The 20,474-nt window shown below is 40.5% G+C and overlaps 1 protein-coding gene across 2 annotated transcripts in view; it reads left to right on the top strand.

Moving 5' to 3' along the window:
- MAA3 (P-loop containing nucleoside triphosphate hydrolases superfamily protein) overlaps positions 1 to 20,211 on the top strand; it is a 121,779-nt gene extending 101,568 nt beyond the window's left edge. Inside the window, exon 20 of one of the 2 annotated variants that reach the window (XR_015688976.1) lies at positions 19,527 to 19,577. Coding sequence is in view for 1 of the 2 variants with exons in the window: in XM_087668678.1 (XP_087524804.1) it covers positions 19,527 to 19,757 (231 nt within the window). In the remaining variant the exon portion in view is untranslated. Of the gene's footprint in view, positions 1 to 19,526 lie in introns of both variants that reach the window. The other variant, XM_087668678.1, reaches the window with a different exon arrangement.
- Positions 20,212 to 20,474: the final 263 nt, after the last annotated feature.

Here is a 20,474-nt window from a genome sequence, read left to right as displayed (position 1 = left end):
TACCTCCTCTGTCAAAACAAGTGATAGATAGATCAGAGCTCCTAAAGTCCTTGTCTGACTCAGATTGAGGCTCACATGCAAGAGATGACAAAGCATTACAAACATGACAACTAACAACGATCTGATCCGGTGCCCTCACTAATGCCTTGGGCTGCATCCATGGATTGATCAGTTCATCATCATATTCAGCATTCCATTCAGATCTAATGCCATGAACAACTTAAACATATATCCCATGAATAACTATTCCATATGATTTGCTTTTATCTTCTCCCTCAAAGCATGTGAATATTGTGCTGTAGGACTAATGGGTTCGATGAAGTCAATCCCCCATTTCTCGAAGGGTTGTCGTGCAATAGTTGGGGTTAGCTCCATGCAATCTTTACGGATAGGGACTTTAGTTCGTTGGCACTCATCACAATGCTTCACGAATTGCATCGTATGTCGGAAGAGGGTAGGCCACCACAACTGGAACTCCAGCACCTTGCGGGCTATCGCATCTCCATTGAAATTTCCTCCTGCGATTCCATCGTGTGTCTCTGTCAGTATGTCATGCATCTCATGCTCACACATGCATCTGCGCAGCAACCCGTCTTGCCCTAGCTTGTAAAGTTGGCCAGCTATCAACTGATAGGGTTGGATTTTTAGGACACAAACATCAGAGTGAATAAGCTGCATTTTTCAGACAGCATGCACTGCACCATCCTTTTTGAAGGCAAACCTATGCATCTTGCCCAAAATACATTCCTCACATGCATGAGGAGGTGGAGTCTCCACTGGAGGCAATGCATCTACCATGTGACACCTCTGAAGGGTCATCAAACTCCCAAAGCTCATGTGTCCATAGCGGGCATGCCATGGCTCCGCATTTTGCATAGCGGGAGAAAGAGTAGTGACTGCTAAAGCATCATGAGACTGTCTGTCATATGTATCCAACAAAAATAGACCCTTATGTAGGGTGCTAGATAGCCTAAGTGCATAATCCATCTCTCTGTCTCTAACAATACATTTGTCATCCTCAAAGATGACTTGAAAGCCATGCTTATTAAAAGTAGAGATAGACAATAAGTTCTTTGTAATGCCAAGTACAAACAAGACATCTAGAAGCATAAAATCACAACCATCTGTAGCAGTAATAGTGATTGTCCCAATGCCACATATATCATAATTGCTACTGTTCGCACATGTAACACGCTTCCTAGCAGGGGCCTGAATGCAAAGAGGTAAACAAACACTTCCTAGAAGTGATGTGCTTTGACGCCCCACTATCAAAATACCATGTTTGCTGCATTTCAGCAGCATTAAATGCTGAACCAGCCATTGAAGAATCATAACTGAACGTGAGAAATGCATAGTCCTCCTCTACAAAGTTGGTTGAAGTATCATCATCAGTAGATTTGCTAGCTGATGTTTCTTGGAAATCGAAGTTCTTTTTCTTCTCTTTGGCAAATCTCTTTCTGCATTTATCGATATAGTGACCGGGCTTCTTGCAATAATGGCATTTCCCCTTCTTTTTAGTCTTTTCTGTGTCTTGGACAACCTTATTTGATGGCTGTCCAGCATCACCCTTTTGCTGATTTTTTGTATTCTTGACTTTTCTTTTGCCTTTGAACTTGGAAAGCATAGCCACATCACCTGAACGCAATGCCACATTCTTCCGAGTCCGTTCCTCTTGCAGCAAGAGGCCTTCCAACTCCACAAATGTAAGGGGCTGCTGCTCCCCCCTCAAAGACAACATCAAAGAGGTGTGGAAACCAAGATATGAATCTGGAAGAGAGTTCAGTGTGATGTTTACCAATTCAACATCCTGAATGACCTCATCAACATTGAGTAGCTGCTTACACAAATCCTGTATGTGAGTAAGGTGCTCTGTCATGCTATCACCTTCATCCATGGTCACATTGGCCAACTCTCTGCAGAGATAGGATATCCTGGCCTCATTGCGTGCTGCAAACATATGCTCAAGTACATCCCATGGTGATTTTGAGGTCTTACAAGACTGAATGTGCGGAATAATTGCCCTTTTCATTGACAAGGCAATCAAAGAAAGTGCATGTGTATCTTTTGAGTCCCATTTCCTTTGATCCTCGATTGGAGGGAGAGGAGGGGCAGCAGTAGTAGCAGCACCAATACTAGCAGTAGTAGCACCAGCAACTTGTCCTCGAGCATTACACTGAGGTGTCTGAGGTGCAAGACCTCCTGGTCGCTGCAAATCACCTGTAACATAGTTTCACAAGTCCTTCGCCACAAGAAGGTTACGAACCATATAATTCCATAGTGGGTGGTTTGAGCCATCAAGTTTGTCCTCTTGAGTGAGGACACCAAGGATGTTGATCTGATTTCCCTGACCTGCCATGCTGTCAATGATAGACAAAAACTTGCAGCCAAATACTTCAATGCTGAAGTATAGAGTATACTCCTCAGAGTACCAAAATCCCGCACAAGATTAAGAAACAAGTACCAAACTGTCACTCAAATCCCAAAGTGTGCACAATGCCACCCAAATCAGCACTCAGCCAGTAAATTACAGCACTATACTGTTGTACCACACCTGCCTCGAAATGTGTGCCCACAAAAGTATAAAATTCAACTACTTAATGCTGATTCTTACCAAAATTCACTGAAATATTCCAAAATTCTTTGCCCAATTTGACTGTAACAGTAATTAAATGCTGTTGTACTGCTTGTTGCTTGTCGAATGCATGTCAGGTAAAAGCCTCAAATTTCTTTCTAAAATTTCAAAGAAATTGAAGAAATTTGTACCTTACAGTTGGAATTTCTGTAGAAATGTCGCCTCGGATTGTGTGTCAATAGTGAACAGTAGCTGAAATGTGCATCGTGTTGCGTGTTGGATCTAAAAAACTGAAAAGCCCCAAATTTTTTCGAGTCAATGTGGAAGAAATTGCGCAATGTCTATGAGTTTGGTAACAATTTGCGCAAAGGGTCTCCAATTGGGCAAAAGCCCCAAATTTTTGGTGGGAATGTCCAAGAGATTGAGAAATTTCTTCGAATTGGTTGTCAATTCGAACTCCAGGAGCAAAAATTAGCAAAAGCCCCAAATGGGTAGCACGAGCTGAGATTCGAGAAGAGATGGCTGAAATAGACTGGAAATTCCAGAAATTTCGAGAAAACCCCAAATCTGAAAATTAGGGATTTTGCACTTTTAGGGTTTGAGGAAATTGACGGGCAGGACAGAGAAAATGGCGGGTAGAGCTGAGAAAATGGCGGGCAGAGTTGAAAATAGCAGCAGTTCTTCCAAAACAGCAGCTCCTCGTTCTGCATGTGGGACTGCGTGTTGGACTGCATGCTGGGCTGTGCGCAGGCTGAAAACAGCAGATCTGGAGCAGATGACTGAGCTGGACAGATTTGGAGCAAATGGACAGATTTGGAGCTGATGGCTGAATTGGGCAGATTTGGAGTAGACACGAGACGGCTTAGCTACAGCTCCTCCACTTCAGCAGCACCTCACGGCAGCTGAAAACTCTTCCTTGAGCTGAGAACCAAGCTGGCAGTAGTAGGACCTTGGGTGGGATGGCACTGGTTGATGGTGGCTGAACGGAATCCGTGCGTATGAGGTGCTCTGATACCAAATGTTGGAAAATGGCAGCCAGCTATGGAGAGAGAGGAGAGACAATGATAGCAAGAGAGTGAGCTGAAGCAAAAAAAGAACTGTACTTGCTTGAATGAAAGATAGAGTGAAAGTACAACTTATGTTTAGGTCAAGGGTTGACCTAACCAGCCTTCCACCAACTAACTAGAGTTAGGTTTATTTTACTCTAGAGCCTAGTGCCACTACTTTAAGTTTCTAAGACACTAGGTGTACACACCTTACATTGACACTTTAATAAGTGTCCACACCACACAAATTACATTGGGTGCTGTCCATAGAATCGGCAAATTCTAACATTCTAGATATGGAATCCCACCTTTAACTTGAGGTATAGCCACATGGAACAACGGAACGGGGCCTTGGAACATGGGAACGTGGTTCCCTAATAGATAGCAACGGGAATCATGATCCCCGTAGTTGAAACATTCCCTTTGCGTTGTGTCACAATGTTTACTACTTTGAACATCTCAGCAAGGTTGTTCCGTATCAAGAATAGAACGTTTTTGTCAGCTGCCACGCTACCTGCTGGACGACTGGGCCTTACTTGTAGGCTGCGCTCTAGCCTCTCTCCTTCTCCCTCTCTATAATAGTTAACTAACTCTCTCTCTCTCTCTCTCTCTCTCTCTCTGTGTGCTCAGATATTTGAACTCTGAGGTGACAGGTCACAGCAGCCTTCTCTCTCTCTCTCTCTCTCTCTCTCTCTCTCTCTCTCCAGCCCATTGCCCATTCATCACAAAATCCACAAATGTTTGCTTCTGGTTTCTCCCAAGGTTGAACTCAGCACAATGCACCTAGAGATTGGTTGTGGTGGGATGAAGTGAATGCTGAGCACCCTGCTCGTGGTGGAGGAGAACATTGATGGACATGCAAGCTATGTCCTTATGGGCACACAAATGGGGCTGATAAGGTGTGCGCTCATTTCTTGGAAGAGGAAGGAAAAGAGGTGCACTTTTGCAAACGAATGATGCTTGAGAAGAGGTGAGAGCTCAAGGTGTGTGCAATAGATGAGGATGCCTTGCCTCAATTGAGGCGACTTGTGGTTGTTGATCCCGCCACACGCATTCCATGAGTAGCATCACTTGCACCCTCTCCGATATCGACTATGACTGCACCTTTATCTTTCCATGTCGAGAGTGTATTGGAGGTTGGGGCATCTACTTCTAATATACCTTGCATATGATGACAGAGTACTCTTCAAGCTCTGCGGGATCCGCAAGAGAAGGAGATTGATGTTGTTGTCACTCACTTTTTCTATGTTTATCTATTAAATTTAAATGGAATAAATTTTAATTTTTAATAATAAATCTTGATTTTTGATCTTTGAAATTTGTATCCAATACTGTACATGTGAAATCTGAAACTATGATGTGCATTGTGTTTAATAATCAATAAGGTTAGAGTTCTTCAAGGGAATGCTGAAGGATGTTGTTGAATATGACCCTACTTACATGCCACCATCATCAGAACACTTGCATACTACTCTCTTGGAGAGGGAGAGAGACAAGGTTGAGCAAGTTGCAGAGGATATGAAGATGCTTTGGGCACACCATGGTGTGACATTGATCGCAGATGGATAGAGTGATAGCTACAGGAGATCCATTCATGGGCTAATAGCATATTCTCGTGATGGTGAGATGTATTTTGTTTCAACTCATAATGCTTTAGGCATAGGTAAGAGTCCTGATGTACTTGCTCGTGAGTGGTTAGACAACATTGAGATGGTTGGGCCATAAAATGTTGTGGTATTCATGGTAGATGGTGAGCCAACAAATAGAGTAGCTAGTGCCATAGTTGAGAGCTGTTATCCCCACATTACAGTTTGTTTTTGCGTGGCTCATTGTTTAAATAATCTTTTGAAGGATATTGGTAAACTTTCATGAGTTGAGCCAACCATTACTAAAGCTGTTGAGATGGTGACCTTTGTGCTCAACCATCAATATGTTCATGATGAATTTTCAAAGAAGTCTAAAAAGGTTCTCCTCAAGTACTCTTAACACTCGCTTTGCTTATAACTCCTTGATGTTGGGTCATTTGAGGGAGTGTAGTGGTACATTGAGATAGGTATTCATCAATGATGAGTTCAGGAGCTCCCCTTTGGCTTCTACTTTTATAGGGATGTCATGCATAGATACAACTGAGGACATGGGATTTTGGGATGAGGTGAAGAGGATTGATACCATGGCTTGTTATACACTTATTGTACCTCGTAGATGTAATGTAGCCATGTATTGGCAAGATCTATGAGGCTATGGATAGGATGATTGAGCGCCTAGAGGAGTTGGTGCTAGATGAGGATCAATATGATGAGATCCACACCTTATGTGTGGCACATTGGGATGCCTATGTGTCTCCTTTGCATTCAAGGGCATACATATTGGACCCAGAGTTTTAGGGTCATAGGCATGAGACTGACAAGGAGGTTGTAGGTTGGAGACACATCTTGGAGCGTGTGGTTCTTGATATTGAGCTACAGACCCTTTGTAGTTGATTAGCATTTTTAAATAGACCCAAAACACGCTTAATTAATGAAAAAAATAAATTTGGTGTGCGGTTCGAGAGAGATTCAGTGTGCTTGAAAACCCTAATTTTTTGAGGCGCCCTTCAACATCTATAAATAGATAGGCTGCTCACCATTCAGCCTCATCCTTTGGTGCAGGTTTCTCACTCTACCGTGCAAATTGCAGGCATCAACCATCTACCATTTGCTGTCTAGCCATCACTGCCATCACTATCCAGCCCTAACCAGCCTGTTTTCAGCCATCTCCTTGTTGTTTGGAGGTCTCTATCTACTACGCTATCATAGCACGTGATCAACCTGCGTTTTCAGCATTTGGTGCTAGGCAACAGGCTGCTGCCATCTCTCCTACCAGGCGACTTTTATAGTACCTACGTTTTTGTTGTCCAGCAGGCCATCTACATCAGCAAACACGGTTGTTGTTGTCGGCTTAGTTCTCTGACACTCTGGTGATGAACATTTGGTGTTTTCCGCACTTTGAGACTCCGGTTGGTGGTTGGTGGACGCCACTCTCCGACACTACATTGCTGTGCCCTTCGGCATTTTGTACACTTTTACATTCATTTACAACATTTATTCACTTCAAAGTTTCTCTCTGTGTTTGAGTTTTGAGTTTTTGCGCTTTGCGTTCTACGTTTGAGGTTTGAGGTTTGCTTCTCTCTATTTGAGTTTTTGTGTTTCGGTCTACATGCAGTGTTTTCTCAGTGCAAACCCTAGCATATCTTCACATGCTATTAGAGCGGATGCTCTTCTAAAGAGTATCCTGTGGTGATTGTGGAGGCTAATCTTTGTGCGAGACACATGCGACTCTATTCTGACTCAAAATGTCTTAGGCAGCTTTTTCTTCGGATCCTATGATGCCCTATTAGGTTTCTCCATCATTGGAGGCTCTTAGAAGGCATTATGGTCTTGAGGAGGAGGTGTGTCCCTTCACCTTTACTATCTTCTTCTTCTCGTTTTGGTCATCTTACTGATGAAGAGTACTTGTGCATCACGTATAGTTTGGTTTACACTCCCCCAACGAGTGCTACTACTCCGTTTGGACCACCGACTGGTGAGACTAGCCATCTCTCTGAACTTGAAGGAACCATGACATTTGGCGTATCTTGTGATCCATCTCCTTTATCTCAACTAGGTGTTATATCAGGTTTGTAAGTTCTTCTTGCAGAGTGAGCGTGAGCGGAAGATTGCACGGAAGCGATAAAAGGAAAATAACAGAACTTGCTTGCCAATAACTCAATGGTTAAACTTAAAAGATATGGTGAGAAAGTTACTCTGTATTATAAGCTTGAACTGAGTACAAGGAAATTGAGCTTGGCTCTGGACTTCTCTCTAGTTTCTCTCTTTCTATCTTAACTTCTTCTTGTTGTTTTTTACAATGAGATGGGTGAATCTTTATAGGCTTATGAGATTGAAAACCATTCTTCCGCTCAAAGTTTTCCCGCGTAAAGGGATAAGGAAGCATCTGTTAGTGTGGAGTGAGATGGAAAGAAAGGTGCTTTGGCATTATCTTTACATCATGAGGGTACAAAGAAATATTGTACAACACTATCTTTTTGGAAGTGGTCATAATGACTTTCTACATAGTAAATTTGCAAGAGTGTTTTGAACACCTGGAATATATTCGAAAGTCACATCATGGGCATAAAAAAAGAGTGACCATCTTAGCAAGCTTTTATTTCCAATTTCATTGGGTGCTTTTTTGGTAAGATACCCGGGCACATGTTTCAAGTCGGTGCAAATGGTGAAAGGAACAAATTTAATAAAGATTCTGAATGTTTTAATTGTCTTGATCATTGCTAGAATCTCTCTTTGATAAGAAGGGAAGTTTCTTTGGGTGGTAGAGAAGATTCATGAGGCATATTTGCATGGATGTAATTCTGACAATTCTTCTTCGCAAAGACAAGTACCCCATCTAGTGTTAGAAGCATCTGTGTAAAGGAACAATGGTAGTCATGTAGGCAATCTGAGGGGAGGAAGATTTTGGATAATCTTCTTGATATTTTGAGCTGCTATTGTGTGCATAGGTTTCCATTTGAATTTATCTTTTCAAAGCAGAGGATAAAGTTCTTGGGAATAATAGGCTATATTTGGAGTAGAAAAATTGACCCAATTTAAACAACCTAGAAACTGCTAAAGCTGTTTTATTGCATTGAAAGTGTCTGGCATGTCTGTGATTTTAGTCAATACATGCTTTTGAAGCTTTATGCGTCCTTGGGTTATTTCTATACCAAGAAATTCAACTGATGTTCGAAACATCAGTGATTTAGTGGGTGATAGTACTATTCCTCCTTCTCGACTGCTTTTGCAAATTGGGAAAGATGCTCTACATGTTCCTGCACAGTTTTTGAAAATACAAGAATGTCATCAATGTAGGTAAGGCGAAAAGGAAATTTACCAAAAATGGAATCAGTCCATTCTCGAAACTTTGTAGGAAATATCTTGATTCCAAAGGATAGCACTGTCCATTGGTAATGACCATGAGGGACACAAAATGCTGACTTGTACCTATCTTTTTCTTTTATAGATAGTTGCCAGAATCCTGATTTAAGATCAAATTTGTTGAAGATATTGGCTTTTTTCAATCTTTTCAACAGAAGATCCTTCAAGGGAATAGGATGACCATGTCCTATTAGATATACTTATTCAAGGGTTGTAATTGATCACCAATCTCTTTTTTTCCCTTTTCTGTTTTGAATGTTTATTTACATAAAAAGCTGGACATGCCCACGGGGAGTTGGTTGCTTCTATTAAGCCTTTGGTCAAGAGAGACTGTATCTCTTCTTTGCACAATTGTAAGTCTTCATCCTTCATGCCAGTATGAACTACCTTGGTAGGAACTGCATTAGATTGGATATGTAAGGAGACTGCAAACCTTTGTCTTTTTTCCTTATAGACCATAGGATCATCATGCATAAAAGTCTTTATGTGTTCGTGTATCTGAGTTGTAGTCTGTTCATATTTCTACAGTTCTGTCTTTATCCATTGGGCTCTTGGACTATCTTTAGCCTAGGCATTTGCTTCTGCAATAGAATAAACAGTTCTTTCAATTTTTGTGAGTAGTGTCATGTCAACTTATTTTCCCTTATAGGTTACTGTAAATTTTCTAGCCCAAAAAGTATAGGGCATCAAATGTTGCAAGATGTCTGTACCAATCAATAGGTCATACCACATTTATTTCATGAGTTGTATTTCTATTGGTACCTTGATTGTTCGAAGTTGTAAATAAGCCTGTGTCACATGGATTAGTGTGATTTTTTTCTTATTGGATAGTTCTATTATGATGAGAGTAGAAACTTTTATACAACTTTGGGGAAAGAGTTCATAGGGAGCAATTGTTAGTGAAGATCTTGTATCCAACAATGCATCCACAAAAAGATAAAATTGTGGCATATTTTTAACATGTACACAAACCATGGGAATAGGTCCACCTGTATCTAAAGCATTGAGCTTGTGGATTCTAGTTTGAGATAATCTTACTTGGTTGACTAGATGGATAGAGTCACTTGTAGTTGAAGATTGCAACTCTTGTAAGATTGTTGCAGTACCTTGAGCTATTTACTTTTGACTTAGCAAGATCCTTTTGTAGACTTTGCAAAGTGAGTGAAGCTTTTGTTGCATCTGTAAGAATGCATTGGTCATGTCTTGTCTTGCTTGTTGAGTATTTGAAGAGGCTGAATGTAGCAGTTGAGATGCTGTTTTGGGTTGGTGTAAAGTCTCCAATTTGTGTGGGATAAATAGATTTGCTTGTCCTTTAGTTTCTGGGCCAAGAGTACCTGGCTTAGACAAATCATACGGGTTTGAAAAGAATTCTTGTCGTATCTTATTTTTCTGTTTCTTGTGTTTTAATGAAGATGTATCTGTGTTTTCAGATTCTTCTGGACCTGATGAACTTTCTTCAAGTTTCTTTCCTTTCATTTTTCTTGAAAAATCATTTTTCAATGTCTTCAAAGAGGAGGCAAAGGCATTTTCCATAAATTTTCCTTTAGAGGGAAAATGGGCTTTATGGGCATTAATAGCTTGAAAGCTATCAGGGTGTATTTCATCATCTGATTCTTCAGTTATATCGGAAGGTGTATCTTCCAATGTATTTGAGAGATTCTCTGTTGTATGCCAAGAATTCGAGCTATCAGTTTCGGAAGATTTTGTCTTGGTTTTTTCTTCTTCTTCTTCATCATGAGATTCATCGATAACTATAATATAATTGGGACGAAGTTCAAAAAAGATAGAACTATTTGAAAGAGATGATACAACGGCACCTACTATCATATCATGTAAATTAATATGAGAGGTGTCAAGAACTGCTGCCATACAAGAGGCATTTAGGCTACGCCTAAAGAGAGGGATTATACCTATTGCTATGTATCCTAGGTGGATGTAAGGATAGTCTTTTCTAGCTTGCTACTTTTGTATTTTAGGATAAACAAGAGAAAGAACATTTACATGTTAGTCTTGTGAGAGTGAGTCTCCTACAGTAAGTATTCCTTGATCCTCAATATACAAAGTAGATGCTTTAAACTTGAATATACCATAGATGTGAGAAGCACCGATGTCTGGCAAGATCCATTTTGAGCTTGGCTGAGATTCATCGACGATGATGATTTACATTGGGAAATTCAACCATCATCGTCGATGAATCTCATGAAGGAGGAGAAGAAAAAACCAAGACAGAATCTTTTGAAACTGATAGCTCGAATTCTTAGCATACAACAGAGAATCTCTTAGATACATTGGAAGATACATCTTCCGATATAACTGAAGAATCAGATGATGAAATACACCCGAATAGCTTTCAAGCTATTAATGCCCATAAAGCCCATTTTCCCTCTAAAGGAAAATTTATGGAAAATGTCTTTTGCCTCCTCTTCGAAGACATTGAAGAATGATTTTTCAAGAAAAATGAAAGGAAAGAAAATTAAAGAAAGTTCATCAAGTCCAGAAGAATCTGAAGACACAGATACATCTTCATCAAAACACAAGAAACAGAAAAATAAGTTTCGACAAGAATTCTTTTCAAACCTGTATGATTTGCCTAAGCCAGGTACTCTTGGCCCAGAAACTAGAGGACAAGCAAATCTATTTGTCCCACACAAATTGGAGACTTTGCACCAACCCAAAACAACATGTCAACTGCTACATTCAGTCTCTTCAGATACTCAACAAGCAAGACAAGACATGACCAATGCATTCTTACAGATGCAACAAAAGGATCTTGCTAAGTCAAAAGTAAATAGCTCAAGGTACTGCAACAATCTTACAAGAGTTGCAATCTTCAACTACAGGTGACTCTATCCATCTAGTCAACCAAGTAAGATTATCTCAAACTAGAATCCACAAGCTCAATGCTTTAGATATAGGTGGACCTATTCCCATGGTTTGTGTACATGTTAAAAATATGCCACAATTTTATCTTTTTGTGGATGCATTGTTGGATACAAGATCTTCACTAACAATTGCTCCCTATGAACTCTTTCCCCAAAGTTGTATAAAAGTTTCTACTCTCATCATAATAGAACTATCCAATAAGAAAAAAATCACACTAATCCATGTGACACAGGCTTATTTACAACTTCGAACAATCAAGGTACCAATAGAAATACAACTCATGAAATAAATGTGGTATGACTTATTGATTGGTACAGACATCTTGCAACATTTGATGCCCTATACTTTTTTGGGCTAGAAAATTTACAGTGACCTATAAGGGAAAACAAGTTGACATGACACTACTCACAAAAATTGAAAGAACTGTTTATTCTATTACAGAAGCAAATGCCTAGGCTAAAGATAGTCCAAGAGCCCAATGGATAAAGACAGAACTGAAGAAACATGAACAGACTACAACTCAGATACAAGAACACATAAAGACTTTTATGCATGATGATCCTATGGTCTATAAGGAAAAAAGACAAAGGTTTGCAATCTCCTTACATATCTAATCTAATGCAGTTCCTACCAAGGTAGTTCATACTGGCATGAAGGATGAAGATTTACAGTTGTGCAAAGAAGAGATACAGTCCCTCTTGACCAAAGGCTTAATAGAAACAACCAACTCCTCGTGGGCATGTCAAGCTTTTTATGTAAATAATCATTCAAAACAGAAAAGGGGAAAAAAGAGATTGGTGATTAATTACAACCCTTGAATAAGTATCTAATAGGACATGGTCATACTATTCCCTTGAAGGATCTTGTTTTGAAAAGATTGAAAAAAGCCAATATCTTCACCAAATTTGATCTTAAATCAGGATTCTGGCAGCTATCTATAAAAGAAAAAGATAGGTACAAGTCAGCATTTTATGTCCCTCATGGTTATTACCAATGGACAGTGCTATCCTTTGGAATCAAGATAGCCCCTACAAAGTTTCGAGAATGGACTGATACAAGTCAGCATTTTGTGTCCCTCATGGTCATTACCAATGGACAGTGCTATCCTTTGGAATCAAGATATTTCCTACAAAGTTTCGAGAATGGACTGATTCCATTTTTGGTAAATTTCCTTTTCGCCTTACCTACATTGATGACATTCTTGTATTTTCAAAAACTGTGCAGGAACATGCAGAGCATCTTTCCCAATTTGCAAAAGCAGTCGAGAAGGAGGAATAGTACTATCACCCACTAAATCACTGATGTTTCGAACATCAATTGAATTTCTTGGTATAGAAATAACCCAAGGACGCATAAAGCTTCAAAAGCATGTATTGACTAAAATCACAGACATGCCAGACACTTTCAATGCAGTAAAATAGCTTTAGCAGTTTCTAGGTTGTTTAAATTGGGTCAATTTTTCTACTCCAAATATAGCCCATTACTCCAAGGAACTTTATCCTCTGCTTCGAAAAGATAAATTCAAATGGAAACCTATGCACATAATAGCAGCTCAAAATATCAAGAAGATTATCCAAAATCTTCCTCCCCTCAGATTGCCTACATGACTATCATTGTTCCTTTACACAGATGCTTCTGACACTGGATGGGGTGCTTGTCTTTGCAAAGAAGAATCGTCAGAATTACATCCATGCAGATATGCCTCATGAATCTTCTCTACCACCCAAAGAAACTACCCTTCCTATCAAAGAGAGATGCTAGCAATGATCAAGGCAATTGAAACATTCATATCTTTATTGAATTTGTTCCTTTCACCATTCGCACTGACTTGAAACATGTGCTCGGGTATCTTACCAAAAGAGCACCCAATGAAATTGGAAATAAAAGGTTGCTAAGATGGTCACTCTTTTTTTATGCCCATGATGTGACTTTCGAATATATTCCAGGTGTTCAAAACACTGTTGCAGATTTACTATCCAGAAAGTCATTATGACCACTTCCAAAAAGATAGTGTTGTACAATATTTCTTTGTACCCTCATGATGTAAAGATAATGCCAAAGCACCTTTCTTTCCATCTCACTCTGCACTACCAGATGCTTCCTTATCCCTTTATACGGGAAAACTTTGAGCGGGAAAACGGTTCCCAATCTCACAAGCCTATAAGGCTCATCCATCTCATTGTAAAAAACAACAAGAAGAAGTTAAGATAGAAAGAGAAAAGTTAGAGAGACGTCCAGAGCCAAGCTCAGTTTCCTTGTACTCAGTTCAAGCTTATAATACAAAGCAACTCTCACCATATCTTTTAAGTTTAATCATTGAGTTATTGGCAAGCAAGTTGTGTTATTTCCCTTTCATCGCTTCTGTGCAATCTTCCACCTATGCTCACTGTGCAAGAAGTCCTTTTGAGTCGTATGAGCCAAAACTCTTTTTTGTTTCTTCATTTGTTGTGTAGGATCCATATGATTTTCAGTATGTTAACTTTAATAGAGGAGGCTCTCGAAGTAGACACTCTTCATCAAGTATATCTCTATCATTTGTTTCATTTGAGTAAGTAAACCACACTTCTCAACTCTCTCTCATCCCACCACTATTTTTCCCACATTCTGATCTACTCATATCTTCATTCCAAAATCTTGGATTACATTCCACTTCCACTCAAAGCACACTAGGAGTTAGATCTTACATCTCTACTCCTAACTCTTTAGCTTTGTTTCTCCCTCAATCTACCTACCCTCCATTCACTCCACCTCTTGGTGCATGATTAGGGGAATGCAACCCTTTAACACTGTATCTTCCACATACCCCCACTTTACTGCATCCTTCCGCTTTGGGACGGCTGTGATGGAATCCCCATCACTACCCTTGGACACTCACAATCCCCCCACATGACCTTTTAGACGCAGGGATATCCATCCTCTACTTATGTTATCATCACATATCCCTTGGTTTACTTCTGCATAGGGATTTTCATCCACTGCTCCATGTGTCCTTATCCCTCCACCTTAGGCTCCACATGCAGTTACCATACCCATATCCAATCCGCCCTTGCGCACATTTGGATCTGCTATGCATACTTCTTGTATGCACGGTGGGCACTTTGGGATTACTTTCTAAGTGTCGTCCACTCCATCTTTCTATCTTCGCTATCCACCTCACCTCCATCACACATTTTCTCCATGTGCTAGCACTACCACTCCTATTGGAAGGGCCAAGAATGCTTGGATGAATAAAACTCGTTTTAATGGGTTGAATTTCACCACTTGGTCAAACTTCATGTAACAAGTGCTCGAATCTTGGGGACTTTGGGATCTCGTCGTTGGTATTGCGGATTCTTGATTAGGTCACCTTGATCACATCCGTCAATGGAAATCCTGCAATGCCACAACTAATGTTGAGTTAATGCAAGGGTTGCTTCTTGAGGTCCACACTCAATTATAGCATTTTCTCCTCGCATTTGAGTGTTGGAGTCATCTCATTGACCGCTATGCGGCTTGAGATTGCACTCGACGTATCAATCTAAATTTTGAGATTCAAGAGTTTTCTATTAAGCAAGGGGATGCTTTGAAAGTTAAGTTGGCCGAATATCAGTAGTTACTCATCGAGTTTGCTACTACTGGCTCCCCAAAGTCAAACGATGATCAAGCCACGTTCTTCTTGAACAAGTTATCCGACAAATACTTCCATTTTATCGAGCACATTATCTCACTACTTAGATCATTGACCTCCTATGAGTTCGAGTGTCAATTCTTGCGTTATGCGAGGTTGCATGATCAAAGCCATAAGTTCTCTAGACACATCCATTCATAGGGAGGAAAAACCAATAATGGCAAGAACTCGTAAGATGCGAAGGCAAGCCAAAACAAGGGTGATACTATTTCCTTCGACGAAAATTAAGAAACACGATCCCCTTTGGTAACAAATTCCTAAGAAAAATAGGTTTTGCACACACTGCAAGAGGTAGGGCCATATGGACGAGGAGTGTTGTACCAAGGCCCAAGGTTTTTCTCCTAGAAAACTACAGTGGACTGTTGCGACTGCCTCTACTCTGACTGTCGGTCGATTGGGGCTATGCCTATTGCTGATGTACCATCAACTTCTACTGCCCTAACGGGTACTGGATATGTGGCATGCATGCAATCTCAACTTCGTATCTCCTTCACTACTCTTGAAAGATTGGTTGATTGGCTTACTAGTGACTCACCTATTGGACTTTACGCATCCATTCCTAGGGCATCCACTGCACCTTCTTGGATTATTTCCTTGCCTTGCCGTATCTGATGGTGGCTATATACTTACCTTTTTTCTTTTTAGGCTTTCGTTGTATACTTACATACTCATTGTATTGCACTTAACTTTGCTTCCTTTTACTTTAATTTTTGCTCTTCTATCAGCATGGAGGCCTCTCCTCTAGCGACAAATCATGCGATATCTCTCTTGATTCTATCATGGTCGTGACTTCTATCCTTGCTCTTCTAGTAGGGATGCTTCATCATCTTCATCCGGATGGTTCTCGGCCCCATATGAAGATTGACATCCTCAGGCTCCTCTTTCTTCTTCAACATTGATATTCGGATTGAGAGGGGGTTTCTATTCTTCTTGGTATCCCATAGGTTTCGGCACTTGTCTTCGATATTGGCCTTCCCCTCTCTGTTGTGCCTTTCCCTATGCATTGCATGATTTCATCATCTTTGTACTAGGGCGATTGGGCAAGTGAACAATTTTCCCAGGAGGGACACTGTCCAAGTGGCACTTGCTGCATGAGCATTCTTTAGCATGTAGCATACTATGCATCCATTGATGAATTACACCACCATTTTTCTTCACATGATACTTCATCACTTTTCCCTTGTCATTGACATCCTAGAGTGGTTGGGCAAGCTTGTACTGTTTTGTGATGTGTTGGGTGTATTATTCCTACTCTTGTCTTGTGGGTCATTGCTACTTAACGAGGGTCCCTAAAATTAACTTTCCTTAAAAAAAAACAAAAAAAAGCTCAATGTGGTTCCATTTTCCTTTTTAGGGCTTGGTAGGCCAATGGGCAGCTGAAGAACATTCTTTGTCCGATGCCTTGTCCTCTCTGGGATGACTATTTGGACTCCCTTGGTAAGATAACCATCGCCTCTGTAGTCTTGGTAAGCCATTGGATTGTTGACGTGCACCCTTTGTGCGATGCCTTGGTTGCTTTGGGGTGGAATGCCTTGGGGTAAACATTGCCAGCCTTTTCCTTTTAGGCTCAGTTTTGGGCCTGAGAGGGGATATTGAGCTAAGACATGCTTTACAGATGATTAGAATTTTTAAATAGCTCTAAAACATGCTTAATTAGTGAAAAACACAAATTTGGTGTGCGGTTTGAGAGAGTTTCAATGGTCCTCCAAACCCTAAGTTTTTGGGGCACTCTTAAATATCTATAAATAGATGGGTTGGTTCAACCTCATCCTTTTGTGCAGGTTTCTCACACTAGTGTACAGATTTCAGCCATCAGCCACTTACCATTTGCTGTCAAGCCATCATCGACTATAGCCCATCACTAACGAGCTCTAGATGGCTTGTTTTCAGCCATTGCCTTGTTGTTTATAGGTCTCCATCTGCTGCGTCATCACGACACTCGATCGACTTGCATTTTCAGCATTTGGTGCCAAGCGATAGGTTATTGCTATCTCTCCCACTAGGCGACCGCTGCAGTACTTGCGTTTTTGCTCTGCGGAAGGCCATCAACATTAGCAAACACCTCTTTTGTTGTTGCCTTAGTTCCTTGACATTGGTGATCAGCGTTTGGTGTTTCCTGAACTCCGACACTTTGACTGGTGGTTACTGCACTTGGGATTCGTCTTTCGTGGGTGTCACTCTCCAACACTGTATTGCTTTGCCCTTGGGCTTTTTGTACTCTTACATTCATCTACAACATTCATTCACTCCAGAGTTTCTTCTCTGTGGGTTTGCCTTTGTTTTTGAGTTTTAAGATTTTTGCGTTTTGCAATTTGTGTTTAGGGTTTGAGTTTTGCTTGCCTCGATTTGAGTCTTTGAGTTTCAGTCTTGGTCGTACATGTTGTGTTTTCTCAATGTGAACCTTGGCATATCTTCACAGCAGATAGTGAAGGATCCACTTATACTCTATAGGAATTTCCATGGTTCACATGGTTGTGGTGATGCAAAGGTGGACATGTTCACTAGAGGCAGTCCTCTATGGTGGGAGGATTATGAATATGATGGCCTCAAGGCCTAGCAGTTTGCATTTTGAGCAAGTTTGTTAGCTCTTCTTGTTTGAGGAAATTGTGGAGCTCTTACAACACATTGCGTCCAAGAAAAGGAGCAGCCTTGGTGTGCAAAAGGCTAATGGTTGTCTTCGTCAATGCAAATTTATGTATCTTTTGCAGCAATGTGATTGCGAAGGCTGATCTCTTTACTAAGTGGGAGCTGAAGCAGGAGGAGCATAGTGTAGGGCAAGTCCCAGGCTCAGGAGAGATTGAGGAGGCAGCACAGGAGATATTAGAGGAGAGCACTGGTGACATAACCAATGAGTCTTCATGTCCTAGAGACATGTATGATGTATGATCATTGATGACAAATGTATCTTTTTGATGTATTGGAGACTAGGCACTAGACTCTAGAGTCTAGTTCCCAGTGTGATCATGACACATGTGATGTATCTTTTTGATAGTTTATTGAGTATTCACTGCTTAGTATTTTTGGAATGATGGCTCTTGACCCTCTGGTCTTGACTTTCAATTCCAAAGTTTAATCATTAGCGTTTTCATTTTTTTGGTTGTGTGCACTTTAGTCTTTGTAATACGTATTCAAGTCCTATTGGAAAATTTTAGTTTTGCAACATTGATTGGCCTTAATAATACAATATATTGCGTATGCAGCTGCCAGCACTATTCATGGCACATGCAATGATCAATATGATATTTAAAGTATTCTTTTAGACTCTAGAGTGCCTTTGAATGCTTGTGAAGTTGTCTGATGTAGAATTATTTTTTAATTTCCTGTTCCCCCCATTCCTAGAATGGGACCTCCTAGTTCCAATCACGTTCCCATTCCACCATTCCTAAAATGGGCCCCCCTATTCCAACCACGCTTCCCGTTCCCGTTACCGCTTCCCGTTCTCTGTTCCATGTGGCTGATCCCTCAGCCCACTGACTCTCAAATGGTGAATGATGGTGGTACTTGGATGTTCTCATGAAACTAGCAGACTTCTTTGCTGTCCAGATAGGTTAAAGAGTCAAGCCATCAAATATAAAAAATTGCATATTGATTCAGTCCAAGAAAATATCTGGTCAGAATCTAAAAATAGCTGGTGGCAAGGAATGCCAAGAAGCTAGCGGGCAGCTGCTGTGGGCACCAATGATGCAAATCTCATGAAACAAGCAGACTTCTTTGCTATCCAGATAGGTTAAAGAGTCAAGCCATTGAAGGAAGAAATTTGCATATGGATTTAGTCCAAGAAAATATCTGGTGAGAATCCAAAAATAGCTGGTGCAAAGGAATGCCAAGAAGCTAGCAGGCAGCAAATCCTAGCATGAGGCTGGAAGCATGACCAAGAAAGAAAGATGCATATCAATTCATCATTCAGCCAAAGAGTACCTCCAATTGCAAAAGGAGGCGGAGAAGCTGGCAGTGAGCTCCTGTGACAATTAGGATGCATACATAGTTGGGTGCTGTCCATGTGTGTGCAAGTAAAACCCGAAAAGTGATGTGAAAAGTACACGTCTATAGCAAAACTATCCTCAAGCTTGAATTTGAACATATCAATTTGTTGTAGATTTTTTTCACCATTCTGATGAATTTTGCGAATGCCATTTTCTGTTTGCATAATATGCAGGAATATTTAGATGTGTCATTTTGAATGTTGTTTACATCAAATGAAACAATACAGTCTAGCAATGGTGAATTAGGAAGACTGTAGATTATTTACCCCCTTTTATGAACAAATCCAAGCTCCTCTATGTGTGTGTGTATGTTGCAATTTTGGCCTGTAGACTGCACCCAAATTCAAATGCATCCATGCTTGTGGAAAAGACATTTCATCTGGTTGGAGGGATGGCACTACTGACCTCACCTTACTACATGTGCAGGTCACGAAGCCATACCATAGCTTGTTTACGGATGAAAGTTTTGCAGCTATGAAGAAGCTTGATATAGAGGAGGAAGAGGAAAAGAAGAACCCCTCGGGAGTGGCAGAGAGAACAGTTGAAGTTTTGTTGAATCCGACTTCTGATGAATCTTCACAATCTGGAGATGAAGACGAAGAATTGGTGGAGGGTGTAGAGAACTATGGTGAAGTTGGTGAGGATATGGAAGAATAGGTTGCTATAATACATCCAATTGGTCTTGTTTTTTTGGTGGGGGGCCAGCTACTATTGAGAAACAGGTGATGAATCTGAGCTGGTGTAAAAGAAGCTATGTGTTTGGATTATGTAGCTTCTGACAGGATGAGAAACTTCATGCCGTGGGCAACCTTACTATCATGTTTGGCTTCGTGATTAGGACTAGTTCACAACATGAAGCATGCATGAATCTGCAAGTTTTGTTCTTGGATGATGCTGACAATAGGTCAGCAATAGAGCAATATTCATCTGAGAGATGTGCCAAGAGCTGCCTGTTTGAGAAAGCACTTTACAGGATATGTGAGTCCATTCAAAAGACATTACCTCATTATTTTGAGAGCAGTTTTTAGTATTCTATGCTGTAATCATAAAGGTTAAGGTTTCTATTTTAAACAAAATTTGATTCTTGGAGTGCCAACTATGCTGATTGATCGGGCCTCTAGTTCTGAAATTATGTACTTGAACAAGGCTTAAAGGTCCCACCCACATCTATGAAATGTTAGGATTATTTAAACGCCATGCAAGAATGATCTAGGGTTCTCACCCTAAGGATCAGTTGACCAAATACTAGACCTCCGCAAGGAATTTAGGGACCCTAGGGCCAAAACGTTTATCAAGTCTAGTAGGGTTAGGGTTTTTGATTGGGTCAACAGGACTCCCAAACCCTATATCTTGATCAATAAATACCGTACGAAG

This window comes from Lygodium microphyllum, chromosome 26 (genome assembly GCF_053477565.2).
Source record: "Lygodium microphyllum isolate KBCC chromosome 26, Lygodium_microphyllum_v1.1.10, whole genome shotgun sequence".
Lineage (NCBI taxonomy): Eukaryota > Viridiplantae > Streptophyta > Polypodiopsida > Schizaeales > Lygodiaceae > Lygodium > Lygodium microphyllum.
This window is presented reverse-complemented; position numbering and strand designations above follow the sequence as displayed.